Consider the following 24,817-nt stretch of genomic DNA (forward strand, 5'->3'; position numbering starts at 1 on the left):
AAAATATCACCCTTTTCAAATGTTAGCTCAAAATAAGTTTTTAAAGAAAAATATCACAGCTGCTCAGATCTGTTTTAACCCTATGTAGGCTAGTGTGGAAGGGGAGGGGGAAGGTCCTCCTGCCTCAGGGATGCCAGGGCCTCCAGCCCAGCCTGGTAGGCCCAGCAGTGTTACCTCCCTTCAGCAATCATAGGGCTTTCTGTCTGTCTGTCTGTCTGTCTGTCTTGGTTTTCTTAATTGCTTCTCTCTATTTCTTTCTCTCCCAGCTTGGCTCATAATGACTCCTGTTTGGAGACAGCAAATGGGTTAAACACTTAAATCTAATTCCTGAGGGGCACGAAGTTCTTATTTAGTCACAGAATTGTCAGGGACACTGAGCAGCTAGCCCTCAAGCCTGCCAACTCCTGTGCCCAGTAGGATCAGTTGGGTAATAGGGGTCATTTGTTTTTATTTTGTTGCTTTTTGTAGTCCTGGGGACAGAACTCAGGACCTGCCCACTAGGAGCCTACCCACTGAGTTCCACCTGCACCCTGCTCTGCCTTGTCTGCCACCAGAGTGAATGTTCCTTGAGAGCTGGCACAAGCCCTGTCTTGGTCATCACTATACCTCCGGGGACTCAGATGGCACCAGTGTGAAATAGCTGCCCAGTAAACACTGTGGGGATGAAATTTTAAAAGATGAGAGAGCTGGGTGTGGTGGTTGTTGCTCACCTGGGATCCCAGCAGCTGAGGCAGGAGGGGCAGGTGGGACAGTCATGAGTTTGAGGGCAGCTTGGGCTACAAAGGGAAGCCCTGTCTTAAAGCCAGAGAGAGGGGTTGGGGGAGACAGGCTAGGAGACCAGCACACACCCTAGCCAGGTAGGCAGAAGATGGAAACTGAAACACAGTCTCCCTGAGATAGGCAGAGATGGGTTACAGGTATGGCTGTAACTAATGGAGGTGGCAGCAAGGGCCGAGCCTTGAGATCCAGAGACACAAAGAGGAAGGGAGTGGGGCAGGGAAACGGGCAAAAAAGAAGAGAGCTGCAAAGAGAAGAGAAAAGAAACAAAGGCTGAAGGTATGCCCTCCCCTCACCTCCCCCCCTCTCCCGGTCCAGAGTCCAGTTCAACAGGGAGATGAGGGGGCTCCCAGCAAGAGAGACAGTAAGCTGATGGTGGGGCTGGAGAGATGGCTCAGCAAGTTCTAGGATATCCAGGGCTACACGGAGAAATCCTGACTTCAACAACAACAACAACAAAAGTAAATAATAGGCCGGGCGTGGTGGCGCACGCCTTTAATCCCAGCACTCGGGAGGCAGAGGCAGGTGGATCGCTGTGAGTTCGAGGCCAGCCTGGTCTACAAAGCGAGTCCATGATGGCCGAGGCTACACAGAGAAACCCTGTCTCAAAAAACCAAAAAAAAAAAAAAAAGTAAATAATAGTAAGTGGAGAGACGACTCAGTGGTTAACATTTGCTGCTCTTGCCAAGGACACAGGTTCGTTTCCCAGTGACCACATCCGATGGCTCACAACCACCCATAACTTCTGTCCTAAGGGATCTAATACCCTTTCCTGGCCTCCTCAGACACCTGTACACATGTGGTAATGTATGTTACAAATACTCAAGATAAAATAAATAAAAATCTTTAAAAATTTCTATCATTGTGTGTGTGTGTGTGTGTGTGTGTGTACGTGAGTGCAGAGCTATCAGCAGAGCTATCAGACTTCCTGGAGCTGCAAACAGTTATGACTTACCTGATAAGGGTTCTGGGAACTGAAGTCAAATCCTCTGGAAAAACAGTCATTGCTCTGGGTTGGGGAGACGACTCAGTGGTTAAGAGGACTGGCTGCTCTTACAGAGGACCAGAGTGCCATTCCCAGCACCCACATGGCAGCTCACAACTGTCTGTAACCTCAGTTCTTGGAGACCTGATGTCCTTTTCTGACCTACTTTGTTCCAGGCAACACAGTGGTACATAACACCCATACACAGAAAATAATAAAATGATTAAAGCAGCATGGATGCCTGCTGCATTCTGCAAATGCTGCATTAAGTGCACAGGCCCCTTTAGTGAGTCCCTCACTGCAAGTCCGTTATGCAGGCATTATCATTGTCCTCGCTTTACAATGACGAGGCTAAGACACCACCGAGGGGTTAGTAATGTGCCCGATGCCACACAGGTAGGCACGTGTAAGGGCTGGGACTCTGAGGCATCAGGCACTGGGCATGGCTATTGTGTGGAAGCTGAGAGGGTGGAGCACGGACCGTGCATCTGAAAGCCTTTGCCTGGGTAAACCAAACTTGCTAGGGTAAAAGTGATGTACAAAACACAGGTCAGGGTCTGGGGATGTGGCTCAGTTGATAGAGCTTGCCCAGCATACATAAAGCCCTGGCTCACCCTCCATTACTACATAAACCAAGTGTCTTGACTCCTGGCTATAATCCTAGCATTCAACACAGGGAGGGCACACCACTGGAAAATCAAGGTCATCTTTAGCTACATAGTAAGTTTGGGGTTAGCCTGGGCTACATAGAACACACAAAACAAAACAAAACAAAAAACCCAAAACTAAAAATGTGTTAAACATCCAGGCATGTTAAACAGCACTTGGGAGGCAGAGGCAGGCAGATTTCTGTGAGTTCGAGGCCATCCTGGTCTACAGAGTAAGTCCAGGACAGCCAAGGCTACACAGAGAAACCCTGTCTCAAAAAACAAACAAACAAACAAATAGCACTACAAATTTAGATGGAGAAATTGGAATATGATTTGCAGGAAAGATAATAAGAATTTAAACCTGATATGGCTGTTTGTGCCTATAATCCCAGCATTCCTGATGGAGGAGCATCACAGGTCCAGGCCAGCCTGGGCCACAACCCAGTTCAAGGCAAACCTGGACTACATGGTGAGACTCTACAATGATGGGCCACGGCAGACTGCTTTAACCCTAGTGCTCTGGAGGGAGAGGAGGGGGGATCTCTGTGAGGTTGAAGGTAGCCTGGCCTACCAAGCAAATTCTAGGACATATAGACTCTTTCTGAGAGACAGACACAGACAGACAGACTTGGGTTTCATATCCTTGGTACCAGTACCAGAAGGAAGAAAAGGAAGGAAGGGAAGAAAGAAGGGAAAGAAAAGGAGGAAGGAAGGAGAAAAAAAGCCTCGTGTGGTGAGTCTAGGAGTACGTCACCCTGACAGCCTCAGTTCACTCCAAGGGACCCATACCATGGAAGGAGAGAATGTTTACAAGTTGTTCTCTCTCCTCCGTGCACAACACAGTGTGGCGTGCACGTGCACACACGAACACGCACGCGTGCACACACACACATGCACACTTTCTACAGGGCACATGTATGGAATTCAGAGGACAGCTTGGAGGAGTCAGTTGTCAGGCTTGGTCACAAGTACCTTAACACACTGATCTGTTGGGCTTCCCCCTGTAATGCAAAAATTTTAATATAACAATAATAATAATAATAATAATAATAATAATAATAATGAGGCTAGAGAGGTAGCTCAGTGTTTAAGAACACTGTTCTTCCAGAGGACCCAGGTTCAATTCCCAGCACCCAAGTGGCAGCTTATAACTGTCTGTAACTCCAATTCTAGGGGAAGATACATGCAGGCAAAACACTAGTGTATATAAAAATAAAAATAAATCTCTTTGTTTTTGTTTTTTTCGAGACAGGGTTTCTCTGTGTAGCCCTGGCTGTTCTGGACTCCCTTTGTAGACCAGGCTGGCCTCAAACTCACAGAGATCCACCTGCCTCTGCCTCTCCAGTGCTGGGATTAAAGACATGTGCCACTGCACCCCGCCCAATACACTAAAAAAAAAAAAAGGCTGGGCGGTGATGGCGCACGCCTTTAATCTCAGCACCTGGGAGGCAGAGACAGGTGGATCGCTTTGAGTTCTAGGCCAGCCTGGTCTACAAAAGCGAGTCCAGGACAGTCAAGGCTACACAGAGAAACCCTGTCTCGAAAAACCAAAAAAAGAAAATAATAATAAATAAATAAAAATATTTATTTATTATTTATACAATATTCTGCACACCAGAAGAGGGCACCAAATCCCATTATAGAGCCACCATGTGAACTCAGAACCTTTGGAAGAACAGACAGTGCTCTTAACCTTTGAGCCATCTCTCCAGCCCAATACATTGTTGAGAGAGAGGTGAAGGGGGGTGGGGGGTGAAATTCACTCATCCTGTTAGGTGTAATAGCAATACTGTAGTTCTGTAAGACAGTGATGGGTGGACGGCTAGGATGACCTGTCTTGGGGACTTTGAAGAAGAACGGCGAGCCTCCAGGTTGAATCTGGACTGTGAATTAGGACTTCCTTAAGGCCCTCTGATTGCTCCCTTATCAGAGGGAGCCTCTCAGCCGGCACCCAAAGTCCCACGCTCAGCCTGGCTGTCTGTAGGCTGCCTCATTTTCAACTCACTGCAACCTGGATGCAGGCTCTGGCCTCCCGCCCCATCTCCAGAGGCAAGCCCTGCCCTGTGCCTGTGCCTCCTGCTCTGCTCTGCAGAGACCGTTCTTTCTAGTCTTCTTCAGCTCAAACTGCCTTCATCTTTTCTTTCTTTATTCAGACAGGAGGTTTCTGTGTAGCCCTGGCTGTCCTGGAACTCAGGGCCATTGTTGTCACAAACTACTTCTTCAATCAAGTTGATGTCTGTGAGCTCCAGCAATGGGAAAGCTGGCCCTCACATTCTGGGGTGTGTGTGTATGTGTGCACGTGTGTGGGTGGGTGTGTGTATGTGTGTGTGTGGATTTTTTTGGTTTGGGTTTTTTCTTTTTCTTTTCTTTCTTTTTTTGGTTTTTTTTGTTTTTGTTTTTGTTTTTTTGTTTGTTTTTTATGAGACATGGTTTCTCTGTGTAGCTTTGGCTGTCCTAGACTCACTTTGTAGACCAGGGCTGGCCTTGAACTCACAGCGATCCACCTGCTTCTGCCTCCCGAGTACTGGGATTACAGGCGTGCGCCACCACGCCCGGCCTTTTTTTTTTTTTTTTTGGTTTTTTGAAGCAAGGTTTCTTTATGTAGCCTTGGCTGTCCTGGAGTCACTTTGTAGACCAGGCTGGCCTCAAACTCATAGCGATCCGCCTGCCTCTGCCTCCCGAGTGCTGGGATTAAAGGTGTGCGCCACCACTGCCCGGCCGGTTTTTGGTCTTTCGAAACAGGGTTTCTCTGTGTAACAGCCCTGGCTGTCCTGGACTTACTTTGTAGACCAGGCTGGCCTCAAACTCACAGAGATCCACCTGCCTCTGCAGGTTTCTACACAGAGAAACCCTGTCTCGAAAAACCAAAACCAAAACAAACAAACAAATATACATGTATAATTATTTTAAAATTAAAAGCTGGACTTCTTCAGAGTTTTTGTTGCTGTTGTTTTTAGTTTCTTCTTGTTGTTGTTTTTGGACAGGGTCTTTTGTAGCCCAGACTAGCTTCAAACTGAATGGGTGGCAAAGGATGACTTTAAACTTCCTGCCTCTACCTCAGAAGTGTTGGGATTACAGGCATGAGCAAAAACCAAAACAAAACAAAAAGCAAAAACAAAAAACAAAAGCAAAAAAACAAAAACAAAAACAAAACAAAAAAAACAAGCCAGGCATGGTGGCTCATGCCTTTAATCCCAGCACTTGGAAGGCAGAGGCAGGCAGATCGCTGTGAATTCGAGGCTAGCCTGGTCTACAAAGCGAGTCTAGGACAGCCAAGGCTACACAGAGAAACCCTGTCTCAAAAAAACAAACAAACAAAACAGGCATGAGCTACCAGACCTTGCTTATGTGTACTGGGAGTTGAACCTGGGACTCTGCAGGTGTTGGGCAAGCCTTCTGCTAAGGGAACCACGTCTCCAGCCTTGATGTTTTGTGGTTTTAGTTCTGCTAGTGTGCAGTGCAGCCCTCCAATCCCAGGCTTCAGGTTTCATCTACTAATTTGCAGCAATTCCTCTGTCTTAACTGTCAAGGTTAATGCTGCCCCCAGGGCCGGTCACCCAATTCAGCTTGAGTAATACTGATCTCTTCTAGAAGCCACATCTGTACGTTTGTATTGGTCTCCTCTCCATTCAGCAAGGGAGGCGTCTTGTTTGCTTGGTCATGCTTTATGTCTTCAGTGCCTAGGAAAAGACTTAGGATGGGGCCAGGTGCTCAATCAATATTTATTGAGTGAATGAGTAAATGCAGTCTCCCTAACTAGACTGTAAGTTCCCAGAGGGGCAGGATCTTCTTACTTCCTGGAGAGAGCCAGCATTTTCTAGAGAACTATCCATTGATACTGTGGAGGAGGAAAAGCCCTGTGCTGGAGGGTTGGGGGATCAGGGACCAGGCCACTTCCTCTCTTGGCTGTCTTCAGTCTTGGCCTTGGATTTCTGGAGCTATTTCTTCCTCACCTCACACTAGAGTTTGATGAAGGAATGGCCCATCCGTGTAACAGTCAAAACGGCCCTGGTGACTGGTCCCAGCTGGGTGACAGTGTGGCCACCTGCTCCCCAATTCCTTCCTGAGACACTGTCTCAGGCTGTTCTCTCTCTATTGCATCCAGATATTTTTCAAGAACCCCCCCCACCTCCACCCCCCCCCCTCCACTCACCCCCACACCTGTTAGTCCCACTGTTTGCCAACCCCTTTCCTGTGTCCTGAGTATAGTACTGTCCCCCTCTTGGCCAATTTGTCAAGTCCCACTTTGTTGTTGTTGTCGTTGTTTTTGTTTTCCTAGCCTGGACTTAGGCAGCTGCCTCCTCACTGGTGACCCTGCCTGTGTCCTCAGCATTCATAGGGAAACGTAAATCTCATCCCATGGCTGAAACCCTGGAATGCCCTCGAATGCCCTCTGTTGGCTTATAGCCCACATTATCATCACCCACTATGACCCTTCTCCTTCCTAGCCCTTCAGCCTCCAAATTCAGCGCTCCAGTTATCTTTCCTCGCCCTGTGCTGGTCAGTTTCTCTCTAAGCTTGACATAAGCTAAGGACATCTGTGAAGAGGGAACGTCAGTTGAGAAGATGTTCCTGTCAGATCTGCCTGACGGCAAGCCTGTGGGGGTCAGTTTTTGGATTAATGATTGATGTGAGAGAGTGCAGCTCACCCTGGTCGGTATACCCCGAGCCTGGGCAGGCAGTCCTGGGTTGCACAAGAAAGCGTGCAGAGCAAGCCGGTAAGCAGCATTCTTCTGCTTCAGTTCCGGTCTTCAGGTCCCTGCCTTGTCTTCCCTTGGTAATGGACTCTATCCTCAAAGACATAATAAACTGTTTCCTCCCCAAGTTGCCTTTGGTCATCGTCTTTATCACAGCAATGGAAACCACACTAGGACAAGACCCCAAGCACATCCTGGTCTCCTTGACGACAGCCTTTATAAAGCTTGCTTCAACTGTCTGCTGTGCTTGTCCCTCCTCAGCATCTTGCCCTCTGGGATGCTTTTCCTCACACACACCAGGTGCCCTCCTGTGTAATCCCATCAAACGCAACTTTCACCCCTCACAGCCTGCTGGCTTTTCTTGCTGTGGTTCTAGGATTGAACCTAGGGCCTCCTGCATAGGAGGCAAGTGTTCTACTACTGAGCTGTAGCCCAGCCCTCTCCTTAGCTTTTTAATTTTTATTTTTTCAAGATGGGATTTCTTTGTGTAACAGAGCCCTGTCTGTCCTGGACTCTCTTTGTGGACCAGGCTGGCCTCGAACTCCAGAGATCCGCCTGCCTCTGCCTCCTAAGTGCTGGGATTAAAGGCATGTGCCACCACCACCCAGCCTCTCCTTAGCTCTTATGAGACAGTGGCTTACTAAATTGTTCAGGTAGGCTTTGAATTTCCCATCCTTCTGCCCCGGCTCCCATCTAGCTAGGATTATAGCCCATGCAGCCCCTTTCATTCTAATGGCCTGTTATCTTCAGCCATCACCTGCCGCCCATCCATCCGATCTCCAGATTCCTAAGGACAAGAGAGTGCCAGTCTTGTTCCCTGTACCCAGGATAGGCCAAGCTCACGTACAAGAGCTTAGATGGATGAGAAGATACCAAAAGTTACGATCTCAGCTACACCCAGCACTCAGGAGCCAGAGGCACGTGGATCTCTATGCGTTTGAGGCTACCCTGGTGAACAGAACCAGTTCTAGTTATAGAACAGTCAGAGATACTTAGCGAGACCTTGTCTCAAAATCCTCCTCCTCATCCTCATCATCACCATCTCAGCGACGTCATGAAGAAGATGTGATGAGCAAACCTAACTTTTGCTGCCTTCTCACCTGTGAATGAGGACAGTAAAAGCACCTTTCTGGTGGAATTGTGAGTCAAGTATTTAGAGAACACATATACACTTTGTGTGTGTGTGTGTGTGTGTTGTTCGTGGCTGAACCAAATCGCCACTTGGCCCATTTTATTTTTGACACGCTTGGCTCTCAACACACCCACCAGAGACGACCTATCATACAGGCACGGCAGCCCCTTTGTTGAAGAGCATTCACACCAGAGGTGTCTCTTTACTTCCTGAGCGCCAAACCCGCCCTGGGCCCAACTTGGATGCTGCTGACATGGATCCGGAGCCAAGGCCCATTTAAGGGTGGAGGGACGGGCCCGGGAAGGCCCCGCCCCGCCCCGCGTGAGGTCAGCGCGCACTGCTGCGTCTGACGCTCTGGTTGCCGCAGAGACGCCCCGCCCCCGCGCGGCGCTGCGGAACCGGAGCTCCGGGCGGCGTCGGCAGAGGCGCGGGAGGTGGCGAGGCCAGGGCAGGGCGGCAGGAGCCCGCACGTCGACCGCAGCGAGAGCAGCGGGGACAGAGCAGACCACGACGAAGGCGCACAGGCAGCCGGGCCGGGCCGGGCCACCGGGAGAGCGGCCGCCGGGAAGCGGGCGGGAGGCCGGGCTGGCAGCTGGCAGCCTCCGATCCGCGAAGCGACATGGTGCTGCTCAAGGAGTAGTGAGTGTCGGGTCGGCAGTGCGGAAGCGAGGCGGAAGGGAGGGTCTGGATGACGGCCGCGAAGGCAGATCGCCTGCCCCGGGATGCAGAACACCGGATGAGGCTGTTGGGCTGCCTAGCAGGGACGGAGAGGACAGCGGGGGCTGGACAGGGCCTGATTAGGTGGGGTTGGAGGGGCCAGAGGGTGACAGACAGCACCTGAGGTGAGATCGAATAAGCCAGAGAGGAGGCCGAGAACCGGTGCGAGCCGGAAAGGGCCTGAGGAGGGGTCAAGGGGACAGGGAGAGCAAGAGGAGGCTTGAGGAGGGGCCCAGGCAATGGAGAGCGCTGGATGTTATGTGGCCCTATAGTGGGCGCTGGGCGATGAAGGGGCAGCCGGAACTGCCGGAGTGACTGAGGAGTTGTATAAGGGGCCAAGGAACAGTGGGACAAGGGCAGGCAGCGCCGGTGAGTTGTCTGACGGTGGGGAGGGGTTTGAGGCTGAGCTGTATCAATGGGCAGGGAAGATCAGATAAGGTACCTCCTGGAATAGAGTTGAGGTGGTGGGGAGGAGTGCCGAGGCGGAACCTGGGGCATGGACAGCGGCTGCCTTAGGCAGCAGGGGAAGGATTGTAATAATTGGTTGCAGGGGGGGAAAAAAAATTCAGTCAGGGCCAGGCCTGGGTGATGAGGTGAGAGAGACAAGCATAGGGGACACAGATAACAGGGGTGGCTGGAGTGACATGGTACCTAAGTAGTAGGTGCAGAAGAGGAGGCTTTTGAAGGAAGCTCGCATGCATGCTTAGGACTTGGCCACACTTGAATGAAGAAGAGTCTAGAAAATACTGGGCAGGGTCTGAAGTGACATGAAGGAGTTCCTGTGACAGAGAAGGGCAGGACACAAGACCATCCAGGAAGCTGGTATAAGAATGCATACGTCTGCTAATGGAGGCGATGGGGACCAAGACAGGGACATCCCAGGCTTAGAGGATTCTGGGTGTTGGACCAGAGAGATGAGGACTTGAAGCGATGGAGGGGGTCCCACAGATACTTTCTGGGTGTGGAGCTGCTGTTTTGGGGGATGGGCAAGGCTTGCCAGGAGGTAGATGGTTGCTCCTGAAACTCAAATGGGGCTATTTGCATTGCTAAGTTTTCAGACAGTGTGACCCACTCCTGAAGATCATGGTTCCCAGTGACCTTCCCAAGACTTTCTACTCTCCTCCAGGGAGAGATCGGATGTGTATAGACTTTTATGGTGAAGCTAACCTTCCCTGGAAGGGTGTGTATGTGTGCTCCTAAGCCCCAGACGTTCAGAAATGGGAAATGTCCAAGTAGAGAGAAACTTATGAAACTCTTAAGAGACCAAGCAAGCGTGCAGAGGACTCTTTCCTCCTTGTCAGTGAAGACACTGTGACCGCCCCACAGGGTTTACTGCTTGGAGGTGTTTAAGATGTTGAAGACACAGTGTGCAGTTTGAATGACAGATGAGGTAGGGAGCCAGACGTCTTCCCTACCTTGACTCTTTCCTGAAGAACATTATTTGGAGCCCTCCCCCTGCTCCCCCCCCCCACTCTTCCCACCCCATCACCTCTCTTGATGTCCAGTCTGCTGGTAATCCAGCCAGAGCTCAGAGCTTCATGTGGGGAAGAATAACACGAGGTGCCAGTGCTCTCCAAGGAGAACATGGTACACTTTGCATTTTAATCCTGTGTCCCACATGAACCCTACAGTCTGTAGAAATGCGAGGTTTTGAAAAGGTCACGCTGGGGAAGGAAGGGCCTTCTGAAGAGATGAAGTGGATTTGGGAGGCAGGCATGCCTTTCCTGTTCTTTGTTCTCCCCACTTGGAGCCTGCCAGGGCCAGGGCCAGGGCCAGGGGTGCCTGTGATGCAGACCCTGCCGGGCATCTGTATGTCATTCCGGATGGACTTGGACCCTGTGTTGTGTGTGTGCGTCCCTGGGCGGGGGACAGGGTGAGACACTGTGGTTGCAGCGCTGCAGCTCTGAGAAGGATGCAAGTGAAGGTCGTGCTGTGGCGAGCATGGCTCCAGTCTTGGCCCAGCTGGGACCCCTTGGCCCTATCCTTTCGAATTGTCCCTGTGGCTGCTCAGGTGGTTTTGTTCCGAGGGGGCGAGGGAGAAATGCCTGGGCGTGTGTACAGAAGCAGGCTCCGGCATCCTTGAAGGCACTGACCGGTGCTAGCTTGTCCCGTGGGGCGGCTTGGATCTGAGGGTTCTTGTCCCTGTTGATTTTTCTGACACTTCCTCTCACAGGATTTTCCCTGATTTGATTTCTGCACATTCTTCGAGGTGGTTTTTGCTGTGTTCTTGAAGATAAAAGGCATATTGTTTTCTAGGAAGTTTCTTCTGAGGGTGCAGAAATTCTTCCCTTTAAGCTGGAAGTACTTCTCTGCACAGTTGGCTTTTTCTTATGGGAGGGTTTATGTGACTCAATTTTTTCTGGAGGAAGGGAGTTAGCAGGCAGTAAAGACTCGGAGCCCGTTTTATTTTATTTTTCCTGCTCGATGCCTGGCTTTTACTGTGATGTTTTCCTCAGGTCTCTCTGTGTGTTTTCTTGCTGCCCGGGAGAACTTGTGGGACTGGGGAATACTAGCTGTTTTGCAGCTTGGAGCAAAAAGCCACAGTTGAGCCTCTGCACAGGGAGGATGCTCAGCTCATGCTATATAAGCAGGCAACACGGTGCAGAGGGCACAGCAGCTTCCAGCAAGGCTCTGAGAGCTGGGAATCTCAGCTTTGCCTCTTGTGTGTCTTATTTATGTAGTTATTTTTATTTTTTATTTTGAGACAGGATCTCTGTAGCCCTGGCTGTCCTAGAACTCATTTTGTAGACCAGGCTGGCCTCAAACTCAGAGATCTGTTTGCTTCTGCCTCCTGAGTGCTGGGATTAAAGGTGTATGCCACCACCACTGGTCTCCACTTGTTCTCTCTCTCTCTCTCTCTCTCTCTCTCTCTCTCTCTCTCTCTCTCTCTCTCCAGGGTTTCTCTGTATAATAAGTCCTGGCTGTCCTGGACTCGCTTTGTAGACCAAGCTGGCCTCGAAGGCACAGAGATCTGCCTTTCAAGTGCTGGGATTAAAGTCGTGCACCACCATGCCTGGCTTTTTTTTTTTTTCCCCCTTCGAGACAGGGTTTTTCTGTGTAATCTTGCCTTTCCTGGACTCACTTTGTAGAACAGGCTGGCCTCAAACTCACAGAGATTTGCCTGCCTCTGCCTCCAATTGCTGGGATTACAGGTGTGCACTACCACTTTTGTTGTTGTTGTTGTTGTTTGGTTTTGGTTTTTCGATACGGGGTTTCTCTGTGTAGCCTTGGCTGTCCAAGGCTCATTTTGTAGACCAGGCTGGCCTCGAACTCACAGCAATCTGCCTGCCTCTGCCTTCCAAGTGCTGGGATTAAAGGTGTGTGCCACCACACCTGGCCCTTGTTTTGTTTTGGTTTGGTTTGGTTTTTTTGAGACAGGGTCTCTCTGTGTAGCCTTGGCTGTCCTGGACTCTCTTTGTAGACCAGGCTGGCCTCGAACTCACAGTGATCCACTTGCCTCTGCTTCCCGAGTGCTGCTGGGATTAAAGGCGTGCGCCACCACGTCCGGTTCTTTTTTTGTTTTTTTAAACAAGGTTTTACCATGCAACTTCTGGATGGCCTAGAACTCTCTAATTAGACCAGGATAGACTCAAACTCAGAGAAACCACTTGCCTCTGCCTCTTTAGTGCTGGGTGGCTTGACTTTTGAGTCTGTTAAGGCCTTTCTTTTCAGCTTTCTGAGGGCAAAGCATGGCACTCGGGTCAGCCGCTGGTCTGTTACAGTTGCAGTTGGCGGGAGAAGTGCCTGTAGTCCTCTCAGCCTCTGGAGTTCTGACCCTCTTGAGGACTTTGCTCCCCATGATTTCTCTGTCACGATTTCTCCATCAGCTTATTTGTGGCACCTCCACCAAGTGGAGATGATGAAAATGGAGGAGGGAAGAAAGTGACAGGTTGGGGTGCCTTTGATCTCCCGGAGGTCAGAGCTGGGTGTTGTCTTTTCGAGCTGCATGAAGGAGCTTGTGGTGTGCCATCCTTGGAGAGCAGAGGTGCTTAGGCCTCTGAGGAACTGGCCCCTTCATAGCCATGGGCCGTGAGTGCTGATGTTGGGACGCTGGGCCCACTGCCGTGCATCCTCCGCAGGGCCACAGGCTTTGGCTGGGTCCTCGGCATGATGAGCATACGCTATCAGCTCCTCTGTTTTACTAGACACATTAGTAAGTCTTGTTGGGGAAGAGACGGTTGAGGGAGTGGAAGAGAAAGATGCTCCTGAGTGGCCTGAGAGCTAGGTAGTGGGGAATTCAGGTTTGCTCTCCATCACAGGATTCTAAATGGGATTCCAGAAGGCGAAGGGGAGCCTAGCCTTGTAGCAGAGAGCCATTCCCTCCTGGGTTTTTGTCAGTGAGGAAAGGGTTGGATGCTACAAGGTATGGCTGTTGTGCTGAGGGATGCTTTGAGAGCCTTGGGCTTCCGAGCTTGGAACTAATACTCTCTTTCCCTCTCTTGTAGTCGAGTCATCCTGCCTGTGTCTGTAGATGAGGTAAGTCCCCTCCCCTCTTTTTTTCCCCCCTCATCTCATCCATAGTTGCTCGTAAGTACCTGTGAACACCGGCTTAGTTAAGCTGGGAGTGGCCCGCTATTTGTGTAGCTTTCCGTTTTTGTTTTAATACAGAGCTAACCAAGGCTCAGTTCAGATATTCCTGGTGCCACTCTGCTAAAGGAGGCCACCTCTGCAGTGAATCTGGGTACCTGGGCACAGTCCATCGCAAGCTGCTGACCTGCTGGGCAGCTGTTCTTCATTGCTGGCATTGGACTCTGGGGCGTGTGATTGATGAGCCCCAGTATGTCCATGCCCAGCTGGGGGCAGTGCTCTGGCTATGAAGCAAACCAACAAGGCCAGAGATCTCTGAGTTTCCAGCCATGCCGGGGGACCGCTGGAATGACCAAGGCACAGAGCCTTCCTTTTACGGGGAGCAGAGGATGACAAACGGGCTTGGCTTGCCCTCCATCCTTTTATGGTGCCTAGGTCTGATAGCCCTGTGCATGTGGAGCTGGCAGCAGTAGTTGCCACTAGGAGGGTCATAGGCTGTGCTGACTCAGAGCTGTCTCTTGGGTAGAGAAAACTGCCACGGAACCTCCCTGTCCCACCCTTTTTCTGAACTTCCTCTATTCTCCCTTCCTGGGGAAGCTTGTTCTTTTTTTTTTTTTTTTTTTTTTTCCTCCTTTGAATCCACAGCTGAAGGCCAGCCTGAACCCCCAGTTGTGGCTCCATTTCTTGTTCCTGTGGGACCAATGGAAATCCTGTGCTCCACACAGGAGCCAGCCCTCTGAGAAATAAAAGCAGGCCAGCAGAGCCCAGAGCTTTCCTCTCTCTCTTTCTCTCTCTCCCTCTCCCCTTCCCTCTCTCCCTCTCTCTTTTCTTTTCTTTTTTTTTTTTCTGTGACAGGGTTTCTCTGTGTAAAGGAGACATCTGGTTACAGTGGCAGAAGAGTTAATAAATCAGAGTTTGAGGCCAGCTTGGGCATACAGTAAGATTCCATCTCATGATAAAATTAATAAATTAATTAAAAATGGAGTAGCTCACACTTCTAAGCCTGACACTTGGGAAGTTGAGACAGGATGATCAAAGCTGAGCTATAAAGTGAGTTTCAGGACATCCTGGGCTACAGAGCGGTAACCTGTATCAAAAAATGATAAAGCTGGGCATGGTGGCACATTCCTGTAGTCCCAGAGCTCAGAAGGCAGAGGCAGGTGGATCTCTGAGTTTGAGGCCAGGCTGGTCTAGTTGGCAAGTCCCAGGCTAGCCAGGGCTACACAGTGAGAGCCTATCTTTAAGAAAAAAAAGAATGCCGAGTGAGGTGTTGCACACCTTTAATCCCAGCACTCGGGAGGCAGAGGCAGGCAGATCACTGTGAGTTCAAGGCCAGCCTGGTCTACAAAGTGAGTCCAAGACGGCCAAGGCTACACAGAGAAACCCTGTCTGGAAAAGCCAAACACCACCCCCACCCCATTTAAAAAAAAAAAAAAAAAAGGAAAGAAAAAGAAAACCAGGAAGCACATGGTAGAGGAACGAAGAAGAAATAGACAGATAGACACATATACATACATTGAGGGACATAAGGAGAAAGTAAATGGCTAGGCAGGCTATGCTATATGGAGCCACCTGAAATGGAAACCAGGTCCCTGGGTATTAGCTTTGAGAGAGCCAACCTACTCCCTTTGAGGGCCTTGCTGTCATTATATAAAACAGCAAGTGAGTTCAAGGCCATCTTGGTTTACATAAGGAGTTCTGGATAGCCTGGGCTACTTAGTGAGAACCTATCTTTAAGAAGGAAAAAAAAAAAAAGGCAAGTAACATGATTTTCCAACAGAAAGCCACTGTGGCTCTTACCTTGAACTTGTGATCTGATGGCTGCCTCTGCTGTACAGGACAGTCCTTGCCCCACAAGCTGGGTGTGGTGGTGCATGCCTGTAATCCTCTGTGCTTAAGGCAGAGGCAGAAGGGTCTGTGAGTTCAAGGCCAGCCTGGTCTGCTAAGCAAGTTCCAGGACAGCCAAGGCTACACAGAGAAACCCTGTCTTGAAAACCCAAGGAAAAATAAAAAGAAAGAAGGATTTTCGTCAGGGGTGTGGGGTCTCTGTGTGGGGTGTTTCAGGTGGAGTCTCTTGAGGGGCCAAAGGCTGAGACTGTGAGAACGCTGCAGGGTGGGGGGCACAGACTTGTCTATGAGCAGCCCTCTGTTTCTCTGACCACTCATGGTGAGAACATCCACAGCTGGCAGTTCTAGCTTGTGGTGTTTTGCGGCACGGAGGAAGTGGTAAGACAGGCAGGGTAATCAGAGCTTGGCTAAGTAGAAGCTTGGGAAGTGAAGTGCACACTGGTTTCGCCTCAGCTGTCTGAGGTGCTGGTCAGCTTGTTCTCAGCAAGAGCACACTGGCAGGAAAACAGCAGGCTGCAAGGGCAAAGCTGCTCTGTCCATAGCTTCAACTTAATTCCGAATGATCAGAAAATTCTAGAATGGGGGCAGTGAAGAAGAAAGAAGTAAAGAACAACCCCCCCTAGAGTCTCTGTCAGTTACCCCTTCTGACTCACTGTTCCCATGAGAACAGTCCAGCGTCATGCCATGTGACTGGCAGACTCACTTTTTACATCAGAGACCATGCCTTGAGTCCGTTAGAGCTTCTGATTTGGGGAGAAAAAAAGGGAAAGAGATGGCCATGGATTTACAGTCGTCCTGATGGCCTGAATCGATATCTGGGGGCCAGAATTAGTTTGTTTGGCCAGAGCCTTTAGTGTCACACTACCTTGGGTTTCCAGGCTTCCTGTGGCAGGGCAAGAACATCCTGGCTGTTTGACATGGGTGTGTCTGCCAGCGGTTCCTGACCCACCTGTGCACAGGGCAGACTCAGGGCACCATTCCTGTGTGGAACCTGGCCTGACAGGTCTGTATGGGCGGGCCAACAGAAGACTGTTTTTCTTGCCTTTTGTATTTGTTGCTTGTTTGTTTCTGAGACAGCAAATCCTTTGGCTAGCCTTAGGCTCAGTGTGTGGCTCACAGTGGCTTTAAACTAATTTGTGGTTGTCCCCTTTGCTCAGCCTCCTGTGTCCTGGGATGACAGGTTTGGGCCGCTTGTGCCCAACTGCATTGCGTTTTCATTATGTGTGTCAGTCAGTGTCTCTGTTCCACGTTTCCTCGCCCTTGGTTCCTACTGATTGATTAGCCCAGTGGTAGAGTCTTTGGGACAAGGGGTGACTCTCAGGGCAAGATAACATTATTCTCAGCCTAAGGAAGTTGGAATCCTGGTCTCCTTGGGGCTCCTTATCTGATTTTGTGGTGTGACCCCCACTCCTACTGCCATCCTAGCTTGTATCTGGCAGCCTTCGCAGGATGCAGACCGGCTGTGGCCCAGGGAACCTTCTGAGGTGAAGTGTCCCTCACTTGCGCCTTGTGCAGATCTGTCTTCTTCACGTCTGGATTAACAAAACTGCCTCACTTGTCTCATTGGGATTAAAGGATCAGAATATCAAGGGAGATTAAAGGGGAAGAGACCAGCACGCAACCTGATCCTCTTAGAGCCTGCCCCTGCAGGGGATCCCTGAAGACTTTGGTCTTTGCTGCCCCCCCCCCCCCCGCCCCTGCCCCAAGGAACACTACTAGCAGGCTGCAGCTGGTGTGGCCCACAGGCCCTCTCCCTGGCCTGTCCTTTAGGATGTGCTGAGTCAGTTGTCCAGTGTCCTGTGACTCTTCACAGCAGAGCTCCTGCTGCTTCCTGTGGGGAAGCCCTGCCTTCACCAACCCTGACCCACTTGGTGTGGGGCTTCAAGTGTGCCTTACCAGGTGGTCAGACTAGAAAGGTCCCAGGGGCATGTGGGGACCCATGAGGCACCAAAGCAGCACTGGTATTGCTCAGGATTAGCAAGATCGAGGTAACTGGCTCTTACTCTCTCACGTGTTTCTCTTGATGAGATTAACTGAGCCTTGTTCACTTGCCTTTTCTTGGCACTCTGTGCTGGGTTTTTGCTTTGGAAACTTGGGCTTTAGGCTTTGTGGTAAGCAGTGAACTGCCCTGGTCCACTGTTTCCACCTTTAGAAGTTTCCTTGCACTGCTTAGGGGGCTGAGGTGGAGAAGGCGTCCGGGTGTGACGGAGCAGATCGGGAGCTCTGCTTTCTGCTCTGGCTGGCAGCAGTGTGCCTTACAGTGGTGCTGGTGGCGGATGCCAGAGGTACAGCTATTCAGTTTTAATCTCAGAGAGAGAATATCTCTACTCTTAACTCTGGGGATACCAGGAGTTCAGGGGAGGGTGCAGAGGGCAAGGTGCAGCTTGGGTAGTTGAGTTCTTGTCTATCTTTCTTGGCCCTGGTAGCCATGAGGAAGTGAAGTCTTTGGAATAGATGTAGTCTGCTCTGCACCGCTCATTTCTTTCTTTCTTTTGTTCCCTCCCCCCCAAACATGGTCTCAACTATTCTAGAATTTCTGATGTTGGCCAGGTTGGCCTTGAGCTCACAGAGATTGACCTGCTCTGTCTCTCCAGTGCCAAGATTACAGCCCGCCATGCCCAGAGTCTTCGCTATGTTTTTTCTTTCCAGATAATTTCTCTTAGAAATAGGGGTGAGGTGGGGGCTAGGTCTAGACACTGTCTTTTTAAATATACATAAAATATATTAAAATATAGAATATATTTATAAGATAATATAATTATAACTATATATTATATATGTATACATAATATATAGATTTAGATATGTTTTTCAAGACAAGGTTTCTCTTTGTAACAGTCCTTGGCCATCCTGGACTTGATTTTTGTAGACCAGGCTGGCCTCGAACTCACAGTGATCTGCCCACCTCTCCCTCCCAAGCACTGGGATTAAAGGCGTGTGCCACCACACCTGGCGACACTGTCTTTAAGTCATCAGTTCTACACCAAGCTGTCCTGAAGGGGTCAGAGGAGGTCAGTGACTTGATAGGGTGACATGTGACCCAAATAAAGGAAAATCAGGCTTTTGCCATCTCGCAGCTGCCAAGGCAGAGGGGTGCACAGCCAGCACAGCCTGGGGGAGGGGCCTGTAATGCAGGAGCAGGGGCACTGCTTCAGCCCACTGCAAATGGGGCAAGTCTTGTTTGAGAGGTTCCGAGGTCCCTGCAGGGTGAGGAAGCCACACAGGAGAAAAAGCAAGTGGGCTGAGCCAGTTTTTGCCTGAGGTTGTGGGGTACTGCACCATGGGTTAAGTGAAGAATCTGGCGTGCCAGAAGGAGACGGAGAGAAAACTAGAGCAGGGTCCAGGCCAAACGAGAGCCTGGACTATGTAATGCTTTCTGGATGGTGCTGTGAGATTAAAGTGTAGAGTATGCTCTCTTTAAACTACAGTCTTGAAGCCAGGCAGGGTGGCGCACACCTTTAATCCCAGCACTCGGGAGGCAGAGGCAGAGGCAGGCAGATCCCTGTTGGAGGCCAGCCTGGTCTACAAAGTGAGGCCAGGACAGTAAGGGCTATTACACAGACAAACTCTGTCTTGAACCCCCTTCCCCCCCCAAAAAAAAAGCCCCAAAAGCCAAAAATAACCAAACAAAAAACTCATGGGCTTGTAAAAACAGGCAGATAAAATTGAATGTTTCTGATGGTTAAAGAGATCCTCCAGTCCCAGCTATGTGTGGAGACTGATGCAGGAAAACAAAACAAAACGAAACGAAAGGGTTGAGGATATAGCTTCTTGGTTGAATACTTACCTAGAAGCCTGGTATACTTAAGGCCCAGGGTTCAATACTTAGCTGGGGTGGATGGGGGGGCGGGGGGGAGTAAAGGAAAGTAAAAACGAGTGTGAGGTGCTGCAGAGCAGAGGTCTCCGTTGCTTTGGGAAGGTGTCTGACAAAGACTGCTGGACTGCAGTTGCACCTGAGCCGTGCGTGCTGCAAATGGCGCCTGTCTCTTTGCTTCTTCAGTATCAAGTGGGGCAGCTGTATTCTGTGGCTGAAGCGAGTAAAAATGAAACTGGTGGTGGGGAAGGCGTGGAGGTCCTGGTGAACGAGCCCTACGAGAAAGAGGACGGAGAGAAAGGCCAGTACACACACAAGATCTACCACCTACAGAGGTACGGGGGCCGGGAGCCGGAGCCGGGAGCCGGGAGCCGGGCAGGCGCGAGCTGCCGTCGGGGGGTGGGGGGGGGTGTCTCTGGGCCATAGGCTGGCAGCCCAGTTGCTTCATCCGTCAGACTGGGTGTGGGTGGAACTTCCTAGTTCATTTAAAGATCATCTTTCTTTGTTATTTAAAAAGAAAATAAAAATATAAAAAAGTAGCTGGGCTGTGGTGGCACACGCCTTTAATCCCAGCACTGGGGAGGCAGAGGCAAGCGGATCGCTGAGTTTGAGGCCAGCCTGGTCTAGAGAGTGAGTTCATTGTCGTCTGATGAAATCCTGGCTTTCCTGTCACTGCTGCTCTGATGAAGGGACAGTGTGAACCCGTGGGGTCTCAGGCGTGGCAGGGACAGGGCGGAGCGAGCAGCTCTGTGTCTAAGCAGGTTTCCCATGTTGTCTGCTCACTGAACTCAGTGAACTCAGTGGCAGAGCGAAAATCTGTAGATGAGGAGCATGCAGCCTTCCCTGTCTTCTCCACGCAAGGAAGTAGACACTGTGGTGCTACCCATTGTTAACTCAGGAGCGCCTAATTTAACAAAGGGGTAATGGTCCTAGTGGCCATCACCAGCTCCCCAAAAGCCTTTCTGGAAAGGAGGCTATGAGACCTCCTGAAATCACTGTTTTTCATTTCCCTGCTATGGATCGCTGCAGCAGCTCCCAACTGTTCCCCTGCCTTCCATTTCTCCGCACCACAAGCGTTTTGTTGCGGGATCCGTACTGTAAACTGCAAAGCTTCCCTTGTCCTTAGGATAAAGCATGCCGGCCGCTCTTGGCCTACAAGCTCTTCTGTGCCTCGGTCCCTAGTGTTCTCTTTCATTCCACCTCGTACCTCGCACTAGCTCCTCTCGCTGTCCCAGCCTTTTCTGCCCCATTCCCATCCTGGTTCATGGCTTCCTGTACTGCTTTCCCATGTGCTTATGTGGTTCTGACTGCCCTGAGGAGCTGGCCCTGAGTCCTGTGCCTCCCCCACAGAGTGTCACTGTGCTCTTTCTGCTGTGATCGCCCTAGTGGAACACATCCCTTCAGCACTGTCATTAGTTGTCTGTCTCTGGACTGTTCGGTTCCTCTGTATCCAGTGCCTGGCGCACAGAAGCATCATCTGGATGCGTGTGGATCCGTGTGTGAAGACCCAGGCTTGCCCTGGGGCTCAGAGTGAGCAGTCCGCTGAGGGCTCGCGCTTTCCTTTAGGCCTGAGGCACCAAATGTGATGAATCTGCTAGAGCCTGGTGAAGATTATTATGTAAGCTGCCATCTGAAAGCTAAGAAAGATGGAGCTGCAGATGGAGCTCAGTGCTCGGGTCCTTGCCTAGCATGTATGAGACTCCTACCCAATACCACATGGACACACGTGTACACACACGCACCCTGACTAAGAAAGGAATTTATGTACTTACAGAAAATTAGTACTATACATATTGCTCTGTAACATGAAGTGAAAACTGAATAGAGGGCTGAGGAGATGGTTCAGTGGCTAAGAACACCGGCTGCTCTTGCAGAGGACTTGGGTTCGGTCCCTACTACCCACATGGTGACTCAGAACCGTCTGTAACTCCAGTTCTGGGGGATTAGAAGGCCTCTTATGGTTTGGGCGGGCACACATGGAGCACAGAAGTTCATGCAGGCAAAATACTCACACACATAAAACAATAAATAAATCTTTAAAACCAATGTAAAGTTTGAGGCCACCCTTGGTTACATAGTACATTCAAGGGTAGATGGGTCCTAGGTAAGCTGGGATATTTTTTGTTTGTTTGCTTGTTTCATTTTGTTTTTCTACAATAAACATGAAGACCAAAGGCAATTTGATGAGGAAAGGAAGGGACTTATTTTACCTCATAGATTGAAATCTGTCACCAAGAGAAGTCAGGGCAGGTAAGCACCTGGAGGTGGCACCTGAAGCAGAGGCCGTGAAAGACTGATGTTGACTGGCTTGCTCCCAATGGCTTGCTCAGATTGCTTGAACTATCCAAGACCACCTGCCCTAAGGTGGCCCCACCCATGGTGAGCTGGGCCCTCCCACATCAACCGTCAGTCAAGAACAGGGCCATACACACTTTGGAGGTATTTGTTAATCAGGAGTCCTCAAGAGTCCCAGATAGGTCTAGGTTTGTGTCAAGTTGACAAAAACTAACCTGCATACTTGGGCTGCAGAGTAAGACTGCTTGCTTGCTTGTCCTAAAAGAAGGACTATGTATGTAAGTTAGTTGGTAGCATGCCTGCCTAGCATGTACAAGGCCCTGGGTTTGATCCCTGGCTCCACAGAACTGAGTGTGGTGGTGTATGCTTGGAGTCCCAGCATGGGGAAGTAGAGGCAGGAGGATCAGAAGAAGCCTTAGGCCAGTGTGGGATGCATGGGACTCTCTGGCAGACACTGAGGGGGCTGGGGAGGAGCGGGAAGGGAAAGGAAAATGGCCTTCTGGAAGGCAGGTGGCCATAAGGCCCTCCTGTATCCTAAGAACCTGGGAAAACAGACTAGGTGGTTTGGTATACCTTCTTACTGTATGTGTGTGCAGGCGGTGGTCACAGGTCAGCATTGGGCGCCTTCCCCATCGCCTTTTTTATTTTATTTTTTTTTAAAGACAGTCTCACTAACCGATGTAGCCCTGGCTGCATGGTCACTATGTAGACCAGGCTGGCCTCAAATTCACAGAGATCCACCTGCCTCTGCCTCCTGAGTGCTGAGATTAAGGAAGTATGCTGCCATTACCAGCCCCACCTTATTTTTGAGGCTGGGTCTCTAACTTTAGGAATCCTCTTGTCTCTATTCTCACTCACAAATACTGGGGTTACCAGTGCTGCTATACCTAGCTTTTTTGTTTGTTTTTTGGTTTTTTGTTTTTGTTTTTGTTTTGTTTTGTTTTGTTTTTCGAGACAGGGTTTCTCTGTGTAGCCTTGGCCATCGTGGACTCACTTTGTAGACCAGGCTGGCCTCGAACTCACAGCGATCCACCTGCCTCTGCCTCCCGAGTGCTGGGATTAAAGGAGTGCGCCACCATGCCCGGCTTGGTTTTTTTTTTTTAAAAGACTTATTTATTATGTATACAGTGCTCTGCCTGCATGTATGTACACCTGCACACCAGAAGAGGGCATTGGATCACATTATAGATGGTTGTGAGCCACCATGTGGTTGATGGGAATTGAACTCAGAACCTTTGGAAGAGCAGCCAGTGCTCTTAACCTCTGAGCCATCTCTCCAGCCCCGTTGTTTTTGTTTTTTGATACAGGGTTTCTCTGTGTAGCCTTGGCTGTCCTAGACTCACTTTGTAGACCAGGCTGGCCTTGAACTCACAGAGATCCACCTGCCTCTGCCTCCCAAATGCTGAGATTAAAGGCATGTGCCACCACAGCCCGCTATACCTAGCTTTTTATGTGGGTGCTGGGGCTCCAAACTCGGGGAGCTACTTTACTGACTGGGCCATCTGCCTGGCCCTTGGAACCCACCTTCTGAGGTAGACAGCTGGCCCCACTGTGGACCCAGGCTGGTATGTGCAGTCCTGCTTGCTCACACCTAGTGGGCTCTGGAGACTGTCGTGAGAGTGTCGTGTGTGCAGAGCGGCAGCAGGCAGCCCTTGGTCTTACGGTGAGTAGAGGACAGATTTTGGTGCCATGTGTAGCCAGTCAAGCTGAGGCGTTAGGCTCTGGCAGGCGGCTTCCCAGGCGCCGTAGCCTACTTATCTCATGGAAACTTGCTTGTCGGCTTTTGACACTGAGAGAGCAGGAGCTGTGGCCTGGAGACTGCTCTGCAAAGCTGCTCTTTCCTTCCTTATGCCTCCTTTTTTTTTTTTTTTTTTGTTCACCACCTCTTTTTTCACTGCAGCAAAGTACCCACATTTGTTCGAATGCTGGCCCCGGAAGGAGCCCTGAATATACACGAGAAAGCCTGGAACGCCTACCCTTACTGCAGAACCGGTGAGTGCAGTGCTGCCCGAGCTGAAGCTTGGTCCCAAAGTGGGCAAGAGCGGACAGTAAGGCTGGAGGGAGAGTGAGTCAGAGCTTTGTGTCCCCCTTAACTTTTCAGAGTATGCCAGTGAAGGGCTGAAGGGGCTCTCTCAGGCTTGCGAGCGTCAGTGTTATCCATGCTACTTAGCCAAGCCTGTCATCATAGCCAGAGGCAGCACAGAACAAAACCTTGTGTTGGGGTTAGTTTGACAATTTTGATTACTTTTAATGATTACAAAAGAAATGCTTACTGCATATGTTTTGGAAAATGGATAAAATCAAGAAGAAATAATTACTTGTGATTTTTTTTTTTTTTCATATCTGGATAATTACTACTATAATACTGCAGGGGTTTTTTTCTAGCCTTCTTTTGGATATTTTCTTTTGGATGTTTTATGAGTTTATACATACAAAATCTCCAGACACATTTTCTAGACTGATTTTTAGATGATACCTAATTTTTTATATCTTATGTAGCTGTTTACTTGTTAATTTTTTTAAATTACATTACTTATCTCTGTGTGTGCATGTGCGTGTGATGGCATTATATATAGAAGTCAATGGACAATTTTTGTAAGTCAATTCCTTCCTTCCACTGTGCAGATCCTGGGGGACAAACTTAAGCTGTCGGGTTTGGTAGCAAAGACATTTTACCTGCTCACTTTTCTTACTGACTGAAATTGTTAAATTAAAAAAAAAACAAAAAAAACCAAACTATTTTTGTAGCTGGGCATGGTGGTGCATGCCTTTAGTCCCAGCACTTGGGAGGCAGCGGCAGGCAGATCTCCGTGAGTTCGAGGCCAGCCTGGTCTACAAAGTGAGTCCAGGAAGGCTACACAGAGAAACCCTGTCTCAAAAAACAAAACACAACCAAAAAAAAAAAAAAAACACCCCAAAAACTATTTTTGATTTTTTAAAATGTGCATATTATTTTGCCTCCATGTGTGTATTTGCCACCTACAGAGGCTAGAAGAGGGTATTGCATCCCCAGAACTGGGGTTACAGATGGTTATGAGCCTCCTTGTGGGTGCTGGAAACTGAATCCAGTTCCTCTGCAGTGACAGTGAATGGTCCTAACCACTGAGCTATCTCCCCAGCACCCCTATTGCTTCTTAATATTTATAGTAGCAGCATAAGACTCTATCATGTGAATGTGCAGGTGGCCAACAGTATCTATGGGCTCTGCACCCACAGATTTTATAAATTACAGATGAAAAATATTTGGGAGACATCTTGAGGGTGGCTGCCTTTAATCCCAGCACTTGTGAGGCAGAGGCAGGCAGGTCTATGTGCATTTGAGGCCAGCCTGGGCTACATAGAGAGCTCAAGACAAGCTAGGGCTACATAGTAAGA

General features: G+C 49.8%; 1 protein-coding gene across 1 annotated transcript in view; it reads left to right on the forward strand.

Annotated features, from left to right (window-relative positions):
* The first annotated feature begins 8,584 nt into the window (after positions 1 to 8,584).
* Positions 8,585 to 24,817, forward strand: part of Pitpna (phosphatidylinositol transfer protein alpha) — a 38,537-nt gene continuing 22,304 nt past the window's right edge. The window contains exons 1-4 of the mRNA XM_051157967.1: positions 8,585 to 8,880; positions 13,404 to 13,434; positions 19,334 to 19,482; positions 23,343 to 23,434. Coding sequence (XP_051013924.1) covers positions 8,861 to 8,880; positions 13,404 to 13,434; positions 19,334 to 19,482; positions 23,343 to 23,434 — 292 coding nt within the window. The 5' untranslated portion in view covers positions 8,585 to 8,860. The remainder of the gene's footprint in view (positions 8,881 to 13,403; positions 13,435 to 19,333; positions 19,483 to 23,342; positions 23,435 to 24,817) is intronic.

The sequence above is a fragment of the Acomys russatus genome, chromosome 16 (genome assembly GCF_903995435.1).
Source record: "Acomys russatus chromosome 16, mAcoRus1.1, whole genome shotgun sequence".
Taxonomy (NCBI): Eukaryota; Metazoa; Chordata; class Mammalia; order Rodentia; family Muridae; genus Acomys; species Acomys russatus.